Source organism: Geotrypetes seraphini, chromosome 15, assembly GCF_902459505.1.
Source record: "Geotrypetes seraphini chromosome 15, aGeoSer1.1, whole genome shotgun sequence".
Taxonomy (NCBI): Eukaryota; Metazoa; Chordata; class Amphibia; order Gymnophiona; family Dermophiidae; genus Geotrypetes; species Geotrypetes seraphini.
The window spans coordinates 1,763,724-1,778,783 of NC_047098.1; the positions used below are offsets into that span (position 1 = coordinate 1,763,724).

General features: G+C 43.0%; 1 protein-coding gene across 10 annotated transcripts in view; it reads right to left on the bottom strand.

Moving 5' to 3' along the window:
* The window catches only part of UBR4 (ubiquitin protein ligase E3 component n-recognin 4), a 283,469-nt gene extending 268,417 nt beyond the window's left edge, over window positions 1-15,052 (bottom strand). For 6 of the 10 annotated variants that reach the window (XM_033921741.1, XM_033921740.1, XM_033921739.1 and 3 more), the window contains exons 1-8: window positions 14,868-15,052; window positions 9,826-9,923; window positions 7,892-7,995; window positions 5,264-5,393; window positions 5,033-5,172; window positions 4,233-4,335; window positions 3,989-4,130; window positions 2,751-2,875 (exon numbers count right to left, since the gene is read on the bottom strand). In XM_033921741.1, coding sequence (XP_033777632.1) covers window positions 2,751-2,875; window positions 3,989-4,130; window positions 4,233-4,335; window positions 5,033-5,172; window positions 5,264-5,393; window positions 7,892-7,995; window positions 9,826-9,923; window positions 14,868-14,980 — 955 coding nt within the window. In that variant the 5' untranslated portion in view covers window positions 14,981-15,052. The remainder of the gene's footprint in view (window positions 1-2,750; window positions 2,876-3,988; window positions 4,131-4,232; window positions 4,336-5,032; window positions 5,173-5,263; window positions 5,394-7,891; window positions 7,996-9,825; window positions 9,924-14,867) is intronic. The other 4 variants (XM_033921746.1, XM_033921745.1, XM_033921747.1 and 1 more) reach the window with 1 other exon arrangement.
* Window positions 15,053-15,060: the final 8 nt, after the last annotated feature.

Sequence of the window (15,060 nt, forward strand, 5' to 3'; positions counted from 1 at the left end):
CAATATGCCTTGCTTGAGGTAGGGGGCAAAGCTTATTGCTGAGGCTCCTCTAAAAAAATGTGGGGAGGTGGAAGAAGTGGGGAGAGGGACCCCGCTCGAGACCCGCCGGGTTTGACACCCCCGAGGTCGGACGGACCCCCAACTAGGGCCCACCCAAGCTCTGTCTGGCCAAAAACAGGGACTAGAAAAAACCCCCAAACAAATTCCAACAGCCCTACCAAGGGAGATGGGTACAGCTCACTCAACACCTTCTGGAGACTGAAAGAAGACTGATGTAAATAGAGAAGGGAGTATATTATATACCAGGGGTCTAAAAGTCCCTCCTTGAGGGCCGCAATCCAGTCGGGTTTTCAGGATTTCCCCAATGAATATGCATGAGATCCATGTGCATGCACTGCTTTCAATGCATATTCATTGGGGAAATCCTGAAAACCCAACTAGATTGCGGCCCTCAAGGAGGGACTTTGAGATCCCTGTTATATACTGTCCCACAGTTTTGTTTTCAGTCTCCACCTGCTGGTCATGATTGGATATATACCCATTCGTAAAGATTAATCTCTACTGGTCTGGAGAGTGCTAAAGAAGCAATAATTTCTCCTTATAATATGGCCTTGGCTGCATCCCAATATAAAACAGGATCGTCTAAATGGGCTGCATTATGCAACTTATAATCTGTCCATTTCTTAAGCAGGTAGTCTAGAAAACCAGGATCTTTATATAAAGCAGGCGGAAACTGCCACCTAGGGATGCCCACACCTCCCAGCCCTACTTCCAATATGCACCAAATAAAAGCATGATCAGACAAACAAAGGGACCAATCCCTGCTGTTCTCGTAGAAGAAAAAAGACTAGTTGACAAAAGCCAAAAGTCTATCTGAGATTGAGTATCATGAGCGCATGACAGGCAAGTATAATCACATTTCCCAGGGTGCAAGTACGCCATGTATCCACAACATCTAGTGATGAGCAAAGGTAAGGAATATCCCTGGAAGAGTCAATGCGATTTTTAGGTTGAGGATCCGACTTGTCAAGACTAGGATCGTGCACAATGTTAAAATCTCCCCCAACACCATAGGCATGCCTGGGTACTTACTCAATACATTAAACAAAATGCTGTAAAAACAAAAAAAACCCCACTTTGTCAAACATTTAGCACATAAATATTACAAAGGAGGATAGATTTCCAATCCAGAACAATATGAGCCAAGACAAACCGCCCAGATGGATCCGCATAAATATCTATCACCATCACATCCAACTTTTTCCGGATAAGAATCAAAACCCCTGCCTTCCGATGTACCGCTTCAGCGCCTACCATCCGCCCCACCCACCATCGGGCAAACTTCTCACGTTCCAGAGATCAGGTGCCTCTCCTGCAAAAAGGCATGATCTGCCTTATGACGATTCAAGGTCTGCAAAATCTTTTGTCTCTTAACAGGTGAAGTAACCCATTAACATTCCAAGATATCACTTTAACTATTAGGTTCATGGTGAAGCCAACGTCAGAACATAAAGAAGGTGGGGCTGTCCCAGCCTACAGACCCACCTGTTCCACAGCCTCAAAGCGGTAATCAGGTACACTCAAAGCCTAGAAGAGGGGCAGCTAACCCCAGGAAGAGGGGCAGCTAACCCCAGGAGAGCCCCCCCCCCCCAGCTGTACCTCAAAACAAAAACAAAAATTGAGACAAATACCGAAAGGATAAGAAAAAGGTAGCAATAACCAACACCATACACAAACCCAGCCTCTCCATACCCCCCTCATTAAATTCCCCCATATCTCCCCCAAAACACCTTTGTCCCTAAGGACAACCCAGGGCAGCCCCAAGCATCCCAGAAGCCCTCCCTCCAGGAAGTACACATGATGAACATAGAAATGAAGGAACAGCTGCATGTAACCCATCAGAAACCCCACAATAAACCCAAAAATGGAAAGGCAGCTTCAAAGGAGACAGCAACCCTTCCCCCCCAATGCACACACATCCTCTTCACAAACTGCACACTCCTCGCAACACACATACACCCAATCCCACTGAAACCAAGAGTCAAAACATTGCCCATCGTCCCTAAATAGCCAAAACACATCACAGCCAACCCACCCGAAACCAGCCACTTACCCCACCACCAGAGCAGACAAGGAGATTAGGAACATAAACCCCTCCCTCCATCTAAACTCCACATGAAACTCAGCATAGTGCAGACCTCCACATTCTGCTTTAATACATGTTTCCTGTCAAAGGGAGAGAGATGTGGCAGGACCTGAGCAAAGAGAGCAGGTTTGAAATTATTTTCTCCTGCCATGCCTGCCATACTCACCACCAACCCTCCACCCTAGAAAGATGCCTAGGATCATGGGAGCCAACTTTTCAAAATTATAGGGGGTTCTAAACCCAAAAGAAATTCTCTCTCTGGACACAGTCAAGAACTCCAGCACCCACAAAGCTGGCTCCTATGGCTTAGGTTACTCAGAGGCAGGTCCAGCTCTGCCAACAAACAAAATGATCTTGCTTCCAAAACAAAGATCTAACCAGTCCATCCGTTTTTTCCAGTCTTGATTCAAATGCACTTGCTAAAAAGCCCCAATGAGTAAAAATATGCATTCTTTATCCTGAACCCCCCCCCCCAAAAAAAAATAAAAAACAACCCCTACTCCAGTTCTTGGAATTTCTGATTCACACCTTCTAGTAATAATGAAATCAACATCTAGAAGTCTTTTTCTTCAATCAGTTCAGGACCTGATACCAAGTGACTGACCTGCATACAAGCAACTGAGAGCAAGAACAGTCACATCCTGTAACCGAGATGGTGTCAGAGGCTCAAGGACAGGCAGGGAGAGGGTGTCCAGTGCCATAGTCACATCGATCACCAATGAATGAAACCTGTAGAAAGTACAATTAAACTGGTTTAAGGTTCTGGTGGGCTCTTTCCAATTAATATTTTACAATCAAAGTGAAAAATACACAATACATTTGATAAGATGACAAGACAATCTCAAACTTCTAAACATGGGGGGGGGGGGGAAGATTACTAAAAACACCAGTAAGAAACCGAGGAGCACAAACTCAGAACTATTTTCAAATAAATGAGCAACAAAGATTTCACACGTCTCAAAAACATCAGATAAGACCCTTGAGGCTCACCTCATCTGTACAATTTACTTTCTTGTGCTAATGCTATGAGTGGTCCTAAGCTACTGAAACAAGAAGCTCAACCAGGGATGGGGGTGGGAGGGAGCTAGTGCCTCTGTACATATCACTAACAAGATCTAAGCTTGAATATCATCTAATTCTAGAGGGTCATACCTCCACTTAAACACAGATAGGGCAGAAGCAATTCCAGAGAAGCTATTAAAATGGTGTAGGATCTACACCAAAAACCCCATGAAAGGAAACATCGAGTCTTTCCCCGAGTCCTACTAAATGAGACCAGTCCAGACATGTAGGTTGTGCCTCTCCATCAGCAGATGGAGACTGAACTAATTATTGAATGCAGCCTTTCCCCTTCCAAACAGGAACGGGAATTGGGAGTGATAGTATGTGATGATCTTTAGGTGGCCAAACAGGTTGAAAAGGCAGCAGCGAAAGCTAGAAGGATGCTAGGGTGCATAGGTAGAGGTAAGGCCAGTAGGAAAAAGGAGGTATTGATGCCCCTGTATAAGACTGGTGAAACCTTAGTTAGAATACAGTACTCCCCCGATATTCACGTGAGTTCCGTTCCAGGAACCCCCGCGAATGTTGAAAAACTGCGAATACGGTTTTTAGGCAGGGGAGACAGGAGAGGACAGCCGGAGCGCCGGCGAGTGAAGGAAATCACTCCGCCTCTTCCTGTACTAAAGTCAGGCCTCGCCAATCAGGAGCTATGTGTCAAAGGCATAAAATGGGCCAATAAAAAGTATGAAGGAGTACGGCAGAATTACAACATAAAAACAGGAGTGAGACCAGAAAACCATTTAAAGACAGAATTTTACAGATCAATGAGGGAGACAAACATACCCATTCCGAACAGCCGTAGCATCTGCCACCGTGGCTGGCATAATGAAGAACGAATTTGCTGACACAGCATCCTGAAACCGATTTATGTAACGCAGGAAATACGGAAGGTTCAAGCAAACACCGAGTAGTTTTTCTGAGCCTCCTGAGGGGGTAAACAAAAGAAACAGTTTTCCATCAAACTATAATTGCTTAGTTTAAGCTTAGACCTGGGGGTTTTTTTCTTTGTACAAGTTAAACCTCCTACCTAGCTCCTGTAAGCTGGCCACATTCTGAGCAATGAAAACATTCTTTGTCTTAAGGGCCGATGCTTGATCTGTAGAACTTTGGTCACTGCCTTCTGCTTCCACCTAATAATAAACAACATTATGCACTCAATAGCTGCTAAAAGGATTGTGCAATTGGGGGTATGACACCTTAAATAAATTTCTCTGAACACTTAAACTACAAAAGACTTACAATAATAATATCATAATATGACAAACTCCCCACACTATCCTAGCACTGTTACCCTATTTACTGGTCTCCTTCCCCTTCTCTGTTGATCATCAAATCACACATAAAAACTCATAAAACCAATCCTCTGCAACATTACCTCTGCTACAGTGCTGGCTAACAAGCCAGCTCTCCTGGGTTTAGCAAAGTCTTATTCTGTGTGTGTCGTTGGTTTTTTAAACTAGGAGGAGGGAGAAAGGGAGCCATTCTCAGAAATGGGGTCCTGATATCAGCAGGATCTACTCGCCCTGCTCGGCTGAATTAGATAACTAAAACAGAAGAAACCAGGAACTCCATCCACCTACTGGATTGTCAATGCGCATACCATCCTATATACAACAGAGCTGAGCTTGGAGGTCTCTATATCCACCTGCTGATGGATGGACTTAACCCACTTGTCTCTGGATTCATCTGCTGCTGATGTCAAGGAATGGCACCCTTTTCATAATGTTAAGTTTAACAAAATGGTTATAATATCCAACTCGCTGAACTAAAAGAGGTGCCACTGTTTGCTTTTCATTATTTCCACTCATCTGTCCAAAGCCTACTAACCTCTGGCTGAGGAGCAAGAGCAGATGATGATGCAACTCTAGGATTAAAGACAGATGTTAACTGGTTCAGAAAGTTCATTTGCACCTCCTTCTGTCGGAGCTCCGGGCTCACTGGAGAAGTCAGTTCCTTCTGATCCTCTACTACAAAGGCAAAAACAGTTAAAGGGAAGATAGATCATACAAAGGAGTAGATAAGTGTGTAAAACCATCTGCATAACCCCCAAAAACTCACCATCAGAGAGGGTTTTAACAGTCTGTGGAAGTTTGGCAGACTTCATCATAGCTGTGAAAGTGATAATTTCTGTTCTATCCAAGCAGCTGCAGCCTGTACACAGGCCTTTAATTAACAGGATAAGGTGCTTCTAAAGGAAAAGGCAGAAAGATTATATTAACTTTTTCCTTCTTTCTTTCAATCTTTATTATTTTTTAATCCCTACTTTGCTAAGAAATATTTTAGATGTGATATTAACGTTTAGAGTCTACAGCTTTTAGGTTATATTGGTAGCTCTTTATTTGTTTACACGTGAAGGGGCATAATCAAAAGAAACGTCTTAACTTCGATTTGGATGTAGGGTGCTAGTCGCTCAATGTCGGCAGAAACCATTCCCAAAAAGTACGTCCAAAATTTTTTTTTTTTTTTCAAAAATAGTCTACCTTTACGTTCAGGCATTTGATCAGCCAGACCGCCACTATGTCTATCTGTATACCACATTATCGACCAAAAATTTGTCTTAAGTCCCAAACGCCCAGAACAAGACCTTTTAGATGTGGGATGCCCAGTACCTCCTACCAGAACCCCCAAAGCCACCTCCCTACCTTCCTTCTATCGTTGACAAGAGGCGAGACAAATAGTATGTGATGAGTTAAGTTGCTAAGGAAATTATTAACAAAGTAAAATAGCAGACCATATGATTTCAATGGAAACCAATAGAATATTTGTAAATGGATTGTGATTGGAAGATGTACCACCCACGTATGTTTAATAATGAATTATTTAATGATGTCAATTTCCAATAAAATGGCCATTCTGTATTTGGGAAGCCTTTCTGACGTCCCATTATTTTGGAGGATGCAGAAACGCTTCTCAAAGCTTTGACTATCAAGCTACACTTGAGTGTGGAATTCTCTGAGATAGAATTAAGAACTGAGGACTGTATGGAAGAATTAGAAGGCAGGTACGTAACCTGTCCATATATTTATTTCAACCTAACACCGCCACCTCACAGAGACATCTACTCGGTAGGAGGGATGCCCAGTCCCTCCTGCCGGAACCCCCGAAACTGCCCCCACCCACACCCCTGAATGTCCACAGCAGGAGGAGTGCTGAATTTCTCCTGCTGCCACCTCGCCGAGACATGCACCTGGGAAGAGAGGTGCCCACTGCCGGTGACCTAAGGGATCTGACCAATCAGAATCTTAGGCCACTCCCAGTGCATCCCAGAAAGCACTTGAAGAGAGGCCTCAGATTCCGTTTGGCACAGGCGCCTAAGGTCCCTCCGTGAAGGAGAAGACACACCATTCTGTGAAGGCCAGCCTGCTGGCCAGAGGGAGGAAGCATCCCTCTGGCCGGCCAACTAAAAAAGGTATTGTTGAGGTCTGGGTGGTATTGGGGGGGAGGAGGGTCAAGCCTTCAGAGGGAGCTCCAGCAGGAGGGATAAGGCATTCCTCCAGCCGATGATCTTTGGGGGGGTTCCGGCAAGAGGGAATGGACATCCCTCCTGCTGGGTGGATGCCTCGGCAAGGTGGCGGCACTCCTCCTGCCATGGACATTCAGGGGGGGCGCGGTACGGCAGGAGGGACTGGGCATCCCTTCTGCTGGTAGTCTTCAAGAGGAGGGGGAGAGGAGTTCTCTGCCACAGCCGCTAAACTGATCGCGGTAGGAAGATTCCCTTGCCACGATCAGCTCAACAGCAACCCAACCTATATAGAATATGGCCCACAGACCTGGTTTTTACATTGTCTAAGTCACAATGTATAAGTTCTGTTCAGGCAGCCTCATAAAACTTTTGTGTATCCCTGCGGTACAACTAAGTCTAGGTCGGCCCCTGTCCTACTCAAATCTCGCCCGCACCGCTCCTTCAAAAACACCCCTTTCAGCTCTAGGTGCCCAGAAGCATTCAGAGGCCTAAAAAGTCTGTGGATACATCTAAAAACCCAATTATTGGCACTTGGACAACCTGTCTTTTAGTCGTCCAAGTGCCGACTTGGGCAGGTTTTTAGATGTATTTTTGTTTTGATTATGAGCCCCATACTGTTTAGCTGAACAGCTTTACTGCCCCTCTTTGGAGTTCAACCTCCCTCCAATGCCTCCGAAAACATATGAAAAATTGACTTTTCTCTAAAATGTAACTACTCCCTCCCTCTCCATTATATTAAGTCCCCTCTTTCTTTCTTTTTTACTAAGCCCTTCTTCTTTCCATTGGAGTTCCTTTCTATATTAATTCCTGTAAACCGTGTCGAGCTCCACTTCTGTGGAGATGATGCGGTATACAAACTTAAGGTTTAGTTTAGTTTAGTTTTAGTGATTTGATGGTTAAAATGCTCCCTGTTCTTATCAGAAGATGCATTTGCTACTGTGAGCATTAACAAAGACCAGGTCTAAACTGAATAATCTATTTAATGAAGCAACAAGGAAAAACATTGGCACTACATCTCAGAGAGCCAAATCTACAGTTACAGATGAGGTTTTATTGGTATTAAAAACTCCTGAACCTACCAACCTCTTCAAATTAATTATTATCCCACTCAGTAAGCAGCATGAAAGCACAAGAAAGTCTTTACCATTTCCTAAAACCACAAACTTTGAGAGACTGTCTTGATGGAAGATAAACCTGCACCAATGCCAGAACTATCCTCTCACCTGAGAAACCGCACAAGCTTCGTCTGGGTTCTCAAGTCGCAATAGTGAGAATTCAATGAGAACCTTGCAGGCAGCAGCCACAGACTGCAACTGGTTTCTAGGAACTGAGGGAACAACAAATTCAGGGAAATCACTGTATATTAAAAGAAGAATGAACATAATTCCAAAAGCCTGTCTGGAATTAAAAAATGCTTTCATTCTTTGCCGAGACAACAGAAATATATTTCAACAGCAGAAGTTCCAGGATACAACTAGAGAAGATATTCCCCAAACATTCAGACACATTATAATAGTCAGTCTGGAAAGTGGTTCTTTATCAAGTTTATTCAAATCATTTCAATCTGAATTAAGCACCATGTATCCTCAATCTGTGGGATAGAAACATGCTGTAGAGGGAAGGCACAAGGGGATGGATGAGAGGGGAGGAAAGATGCTGCACATGTGGGGGAGAGAAAGGAAAGAAGAAGAATTGGAGTGGAGGAGAGGAAGGGAGAGATGATCAATGTACATGAGAAAAATAAGACATCCCCAGTGTGTTTTTCAGACCTAAAATTTATATAAGACACTGTATTTGAAAATGGAAAGAACAATTGCCATACAAAGAGGGAATTATAACAATTTTAAAAAGATTTGGGGGCCATTGACAAATTATTGCAATGATTAGATACCATTATCCACTGAAAGTACTCTTATACATAGGGGGAGGGTATAAAGTTATATTAAAGGTATGATCAATAGTTAAGAATATAATATTTATATGATATTTTTGAATAAAATATTTGTGGGAAGGGTGCATGGGGAGGGTATAAATTTATGTTTTTAAGATGATGTTAGAAGAAATACAAGTGATGTTTATAAGGTTTAAATGATGTAATATTGTGTTCTTGATGTAAGATGGAAAAATGAATAAAGAATTTGGGGGGAAAAAAAAAAAAGACACTGTCTTATTTTCGGAGAAACATGGTAGTCTGACTTCGGATTGGGCTCTTATTAGCCAATCATGGAGATACAGATGGACTTGTATACCCGCTCTGTGTGGCTATGCTGCAATTACTACCATTACCTTGGTGAAGGTCCATGGCACTGTGGCCAGCCCAAAAGGTAAGGCCGCAAACTGGAAGTGCTGCTCCAGCATATGGAATTGTAAAAACTTCCTGTGCTCTAGTAAAATGGGAATGCACAGATAGATCTTCATCAAATCCAGGGAAGTGATAAATTCCCTTGGCACCACTGATGCAATCACCAACCTCACCATCTCCATTCGGAAACATGGTATCTTGAGGGCCACATTCACTACCTTTAGGTCTAGTACTGGCCTCCAGTCTTCTGAGCCTCTCTTAGACACTGAAGTATATCGAGTATCTGCTGTAGTCTGAGTCTTCCTCTGGTATAGGCTTCTATGGCTTCCAGATCCAGCAACCTAGAGATGAAGCAGCATCTCCTGCTACAGAAAACCCTGACTGGGACAGTAAAGGTATCAAAATAGAGCCCATTTTGTCCCTGAAAACAAGCCAAAGCAAACAGAGCTCACAGGAATGGGATGGAAAAATTGAGTTCCTGTGGAAACGGTGAAAAATTTGTCCCCATGTCATTCTCTAGACACACCAAAGGTCCATCAAGCCCAGTATCCTGAGCTGACTCTATCCATCCCCTCTGCCTGCTGGAGATAGAGTACTGGGAAGCCTTAACATCCTATATGTATTATCATGCAGCTTAGTGCTCTCTGTGGCTACAACTTGCACGTCTGGATTCATCTGCCGCTGACAAGGAATGGATTATTTCTAAATAATCAAAACACTTCTGGGGCTCACTTTGGTGTAAAAGTTTAGCTTTTAGGACTCTTGAGCTTGTTATAGTGTGTTCTCATATGTTCTGTACAGGGAACATATTTCCAGCAGGAGTACAAGAAATGAGTAGTATAAAAAGACACTTACTTTGTCCACACACGGTGCTGATGTAATGCGTAGAAAGTGCAACAAAAGAGGAGTAGAAGGGCTCATACTGTTTATCATGGTGCAGAATTTCTGACTCGCTGTGGAAACAAAAATTCTGACTCAATACTCTCAAACGACAGGTAAACATTATCTTAGATTATTAGAGGAAAACCCAAATACAGTACCTTTCTTCTTTCACAGCAAAGTTACCAGTCACACAGCTGACAGGTCTGACTTAAAAGGGTGAATCTGGTTTTGAAGAATTCACTGGATGAACAAAGCATGCAGGACTTTCGCACTATAATGCCATTTCCCCTGTGCATGTTGGCTTCATGGATATCGCTATATGAATTGCTGAGTAAATAGATTTTGGATAAGCACTTGGCCCACCCTCAGATGGTAAAACATTTTAAGAATTTCAACAGTGTCAGGAAGATGCTTAACACACAGCCTGACATTTGGTGTAGTTCATAAACTTCAAACTATTACTGTCAAAACTACTACAGTTACAATTTAAGCCGTTTCTCCCCTTCCCCACAACCTCTGTCCCTGGCCCGTTTCCTTGAGCACAGTCCCCATCCCTGCAGACTCTGTCCTCATTTGCACAAGCCTCGAACATTTATGATTTTATATTGAAATCTTTTTATTAAAGTATAAAAAGGGACAATATTCTACACAACTGCCTATAAATCCCAAATAGAGCCTTCCATTTCTATCTGGTTTTGGTACAACCTTACCAAAGATTCAGCTACCTGTTTTTACACCATCTGGGAAGGTAATTGGATTCTCTTTCAAATGGGTGTAGAAGAGAACCTACACTTTGTAGTGGATGAAGAGGAAAATAAGCATCTATTAAATGTTGGAAATATTTCTTGATGCCAGCAATGATAGAAGAATCTATTGAAGTAATAGCAAGATGCTTGAGCAGCTGGGCACAAGTTGGAAGGATGTTGCATATGGCAAACAAGACACAAATTGTGTCATTTAACAGTTGTTCATTGAAATCCAAAAGCAGCTTCTGCAGTTTTTTTTATCACTGAATTCAGTTGCCAATTGTCTAAGATGCTTTAAGTTTTTACATAATGATACTAGTCTCAAGTCTTTACAGAATGACACAGTGGGTGGGGGGCAAAGTTTGTCTCATCCCCTTGGGCTCTGTCCCCATCCTGTGGGTACCGCCCCCATGTCATTCTCTATGCTATACCATACTCACTTTTAGTCCATCTCGCTGTACAGGAGAAAAATAAAAGAAAGTTGTGAGCCTACTAGGGACAGAGAAAGTATCTGCTTATATAAGGGGCCACTGAAAAGTTCTCAGCCAAACCAAGAAGAGAATGATGTAGAGCCGTGAAACTATTCCACACTTTTCTTCTTGACACTTAATTTCAATTGTTGGGCTGAGAACTCTCCAGCTGCTCCTCGTAATGTGTACAGCGCTGTGTATGCATTCAACCTAGTAGACCACGAAATCATGCTACTATGCCTTGACGCAATAGGAATCTCAGGAAAGGTAATGAAATGGTTCCAAGAATTCCTAACAAATAGATCCTACCAAGTAACCAGCAACGGAAACTACTCCAACCCATGGAAAAACCCGTCAGGGGTGCCCCAAGGCTCCCCTCTTTCTCCCACATTATTCAACATCTACCTTGCATCCCTAAGTCACCTATTACAAAAATTAAACTTAATACACTATATATACGCAGATGATATATCCATCCTAATCCCCTTAAATGATATCACAAATGAAACTACAGATAACCTCTCACACACAATGACAGAAATTGAAAAGTGGACCACCAGCTTCAAACTAAAACTAAACGCAGAGAAAACAAAAGTCTTTTTGGCAAGCCCCAACAACAAAATAATGAAAACATCGATAAAAATAAACGACCATGAATACCCAATCGCCAAAACCATAAAAATACTGGGCATCACTCTAGATACTCACTTAACCATGGCTGACCAGTGACCACACAAACCTACTAGTGAAGAAATGCTTCTACACGCTGTGGAAGCTAAGGACTATAAGAAAATACTTTGACACTACATCCTTCAGATTACTGGTGCAGTCGCTGATCTTATCCACACTAGATTACTGCAACATCACCTACCTGGGTATCCCCCCCCCCAAAAAAAAAAAAACAGTACAAAAATTAAGATTAGTGCAAAACACTGCAGTTCGCTTGATCTTCGGACTGAGAAAAAAAAAGACCACATTAGCCCCTATTACAAGAAATTACACTGGCTGCCTGTGGAGGCGCGAATACTGTTCAAATTCGCTTGTATCTGCTATAAACAAGTCTGGGGCCTTGCACCTTCCTACCTGCAAACTCACTTCACTCTACACAACCCCACACGAACAACCAGAAACAAAAACATCTTTGCATACCCAAAAATCACAGGCTGCAAATACAAATCCTTCCTAGACAGAACCTTCATGTTCCAATCAAAAAGACAGCAATCTTGGCTGGGAAACCACATAAATAAAGCAAGACAGACCTACAACACATTCCGAAAATCAATTAAAACCGCTCTATTTGACAAATTCCTTGCTTAATCAGATGTCCTCGCTTAGGTATTCCTTCCCCTTTCTACCCCAATGTATTATGTATCATCTTTCTTCTCTCATATATTCATGCTTCTCCAATTTACTATGTAACATCCTTCTTCTTGCATTTTGCAATTCGCCGATTGTCCAGCCTTCTTTCCATGTGAACCGCCTAGAAGTCAGTTTGACTATGGCGGTATAGAAAAATAAAAGTTATTATCATTATTATTATATAATAGTGCTATAGAAATTATTAATAGTAGTAAGATGTGTATTTATTTATTACTGTAATTTTGTGAATGTTTTAATTGTTCATCACCTAGAATGCAAGATTGTATACCTCACTAACTGATCCTGTATTGGGAAAGTGTGCACAGCTGCAGGAGCTTCACTACAATTTTCACCTCCATATGATTGGACTCAAAAGATGGGGCTCCCTACAAGTGGGGCCTGACAAAAAGTACCCTCCCTACTGCTACTTATAAACACTGCATTTGGGATTGCCCTGGATTTAATCTTCTGGATTACTTTGTGAAGACATCTGAGTGCTCTGTGTCAGCAGAACTGGGAGAAATCCTAGCCTAAGCCTTTTGAACCAGATTGATGACATCCTAGAGGGTATGCAAGTGTCTATCCACATTCTCTGGAAATCCTGTTTACTTGCAAAAAGATGTATATTGCTACAATGGATTATGCCAGAATACTCCGCAGAATAGCACTTGGTCACTGTTCAATGAAGGCTCTTGACAAAGTATTCAAAGGTAAAGAAGTAACACTCCAAATGAAGATCAGATTTCTCAATGCACTCATTTTCTCATTGGTCAATTACGGATGTTGCTAGCTTTATTCCTAAATTAGAACATTCATTTCCACTTTAAAAGAGATTAGAAATAAATTTCAGGGCTGCCCAATTCCGGTCCTCCAGATCTACTGGCAGGCCAGGCTTTCAGGATATCCACAATGAACATGCATGAGAGAGATTTGCATACCAAGAAAGCAATGCAGGCAAATCTCTCTCATGCATGTTCATTGTGGATATCCTGAAAACCTGGCCTGCCATTAGATCTCGAGGACCGAAATTGGGCAGCAAAACCATGAGCATATTTATTAGCCTGAAAAAAACTAAACTGAGTATTCAAATTCAATTGGGGGAGGGATGAGCATTGCAAAAAACAGGATATCATCATCTGCATATGCAGCTCTCATATTCAACCTCCTGATGAATTGTAGCCTGGAGTAACCCATAACTCTTAATGGCTAATATTAACAGTCCCAAGGCCAAGTTAAATAACAGGAAAGACAGAGGGTAGCCTGTCGGGATCCCTTCTGGAGGGAAATGGGTATAGAAAAAGAGCCATTAGCTTCAATCTTGCACTATGGGTTTAGAATATCCAAACTTTCATAATAAAAAAATCATCCATTCAAAACTACCCTAAAATATTGAACAAATATGACCACTCTAATATCTAAATTCTTTTCAGTATCCAATAATAGGAAGACTTTGGAGTTTCATTAGACTGAGCCACATGTATCAGATCACATAGCAAGCAAGTATTGTCAGAAGAATGTCTGCCTGGGAAAAATATAGTCTCCTCTCTAGCTATTAAAACAGGTAAGTCCCCAACCAACCATCAGCCCATTTCTTTAGAATAAATTTTAACAGTCCAAATCTTGACCATGAACCACTATAGTTGCCTCTACCAGAGTATTCTCTAAAGAGCAAGAAGTGTCAAAAAGCTGTGGCAGGCTAAGAAGATCCTTAGCAAATACCCAACAGAACTCCACAGAAATTCTGTCCAGGTAAGCTTTGTAATCTTTTGCTGGAGGAAAGGATTAAGGGCCGGATTCTCTAATATTGCCAGTAAAATCCAACAGGTTGCTAACGATTCAAAAAAGATGAGCCTTGTCTGTCAGCCTGTTTAGAGTGCTGCTGGCCTGACACTGCTTTGGATGAAAGTAGGGCTCGCTCCCTCATGGTTGGCGGGGAGGGAAGGATGGAGGGTCAGTGGATTGGGGGGGGGGGGAGGGACTAGGGCTTATATTAAGACCTACCCTGAAAACGATGCTAGGGTTTGTTTTCGGGACAGGTCTTATTTTGGGGGAAACACGTATTATTGCAGCTTACTACAGAAATAGCAATAAATCTTCACCCCACCTTCCTCACCCCTAAAGAGTTTCCTTCCTGGTAGCCAAGTGGCAGTGCTGGCACTGGGAAAAAGCCCCCACGTTCTTTTTTGTGCCGCACTGGGTATTTGGGCGCTGTCAAACTGGATGCCGAGCTTGATAAACCTTGACCTAACTCAGCATGGCTTAGCTTGCGTCCTTTTGACGTTTCCCCCAGGGGGATGGAATGGGGCCTTGCAGATGACCTGGCCGGGGTGGGATTTGATCTCACAACCTCTGGGTGCAGTTGGAGGGCTTAGAAACAGCTGGGCGGTAGGCCCCGAAGCGGCCTGCAGTGATGCAGCAGAAAGCGGAGCCGAGGCCTCACCTGTCTATGACCGACGACAGCAACTGCGGCAGCTCCTTCAGCTCGAAGGCCGAGTAGGAGGCGGAGAGCAGCGGCCGCACCGCCACTTCCCAGCTGCCACCGCTCGACGCCATCTTCCTCGCAAGACTCTCGGGCCGCAGAAGTGCGGCCGTCCGTCGCCGCCGCCGGAAGTGACGCGTTTAGAGGGCTGCGG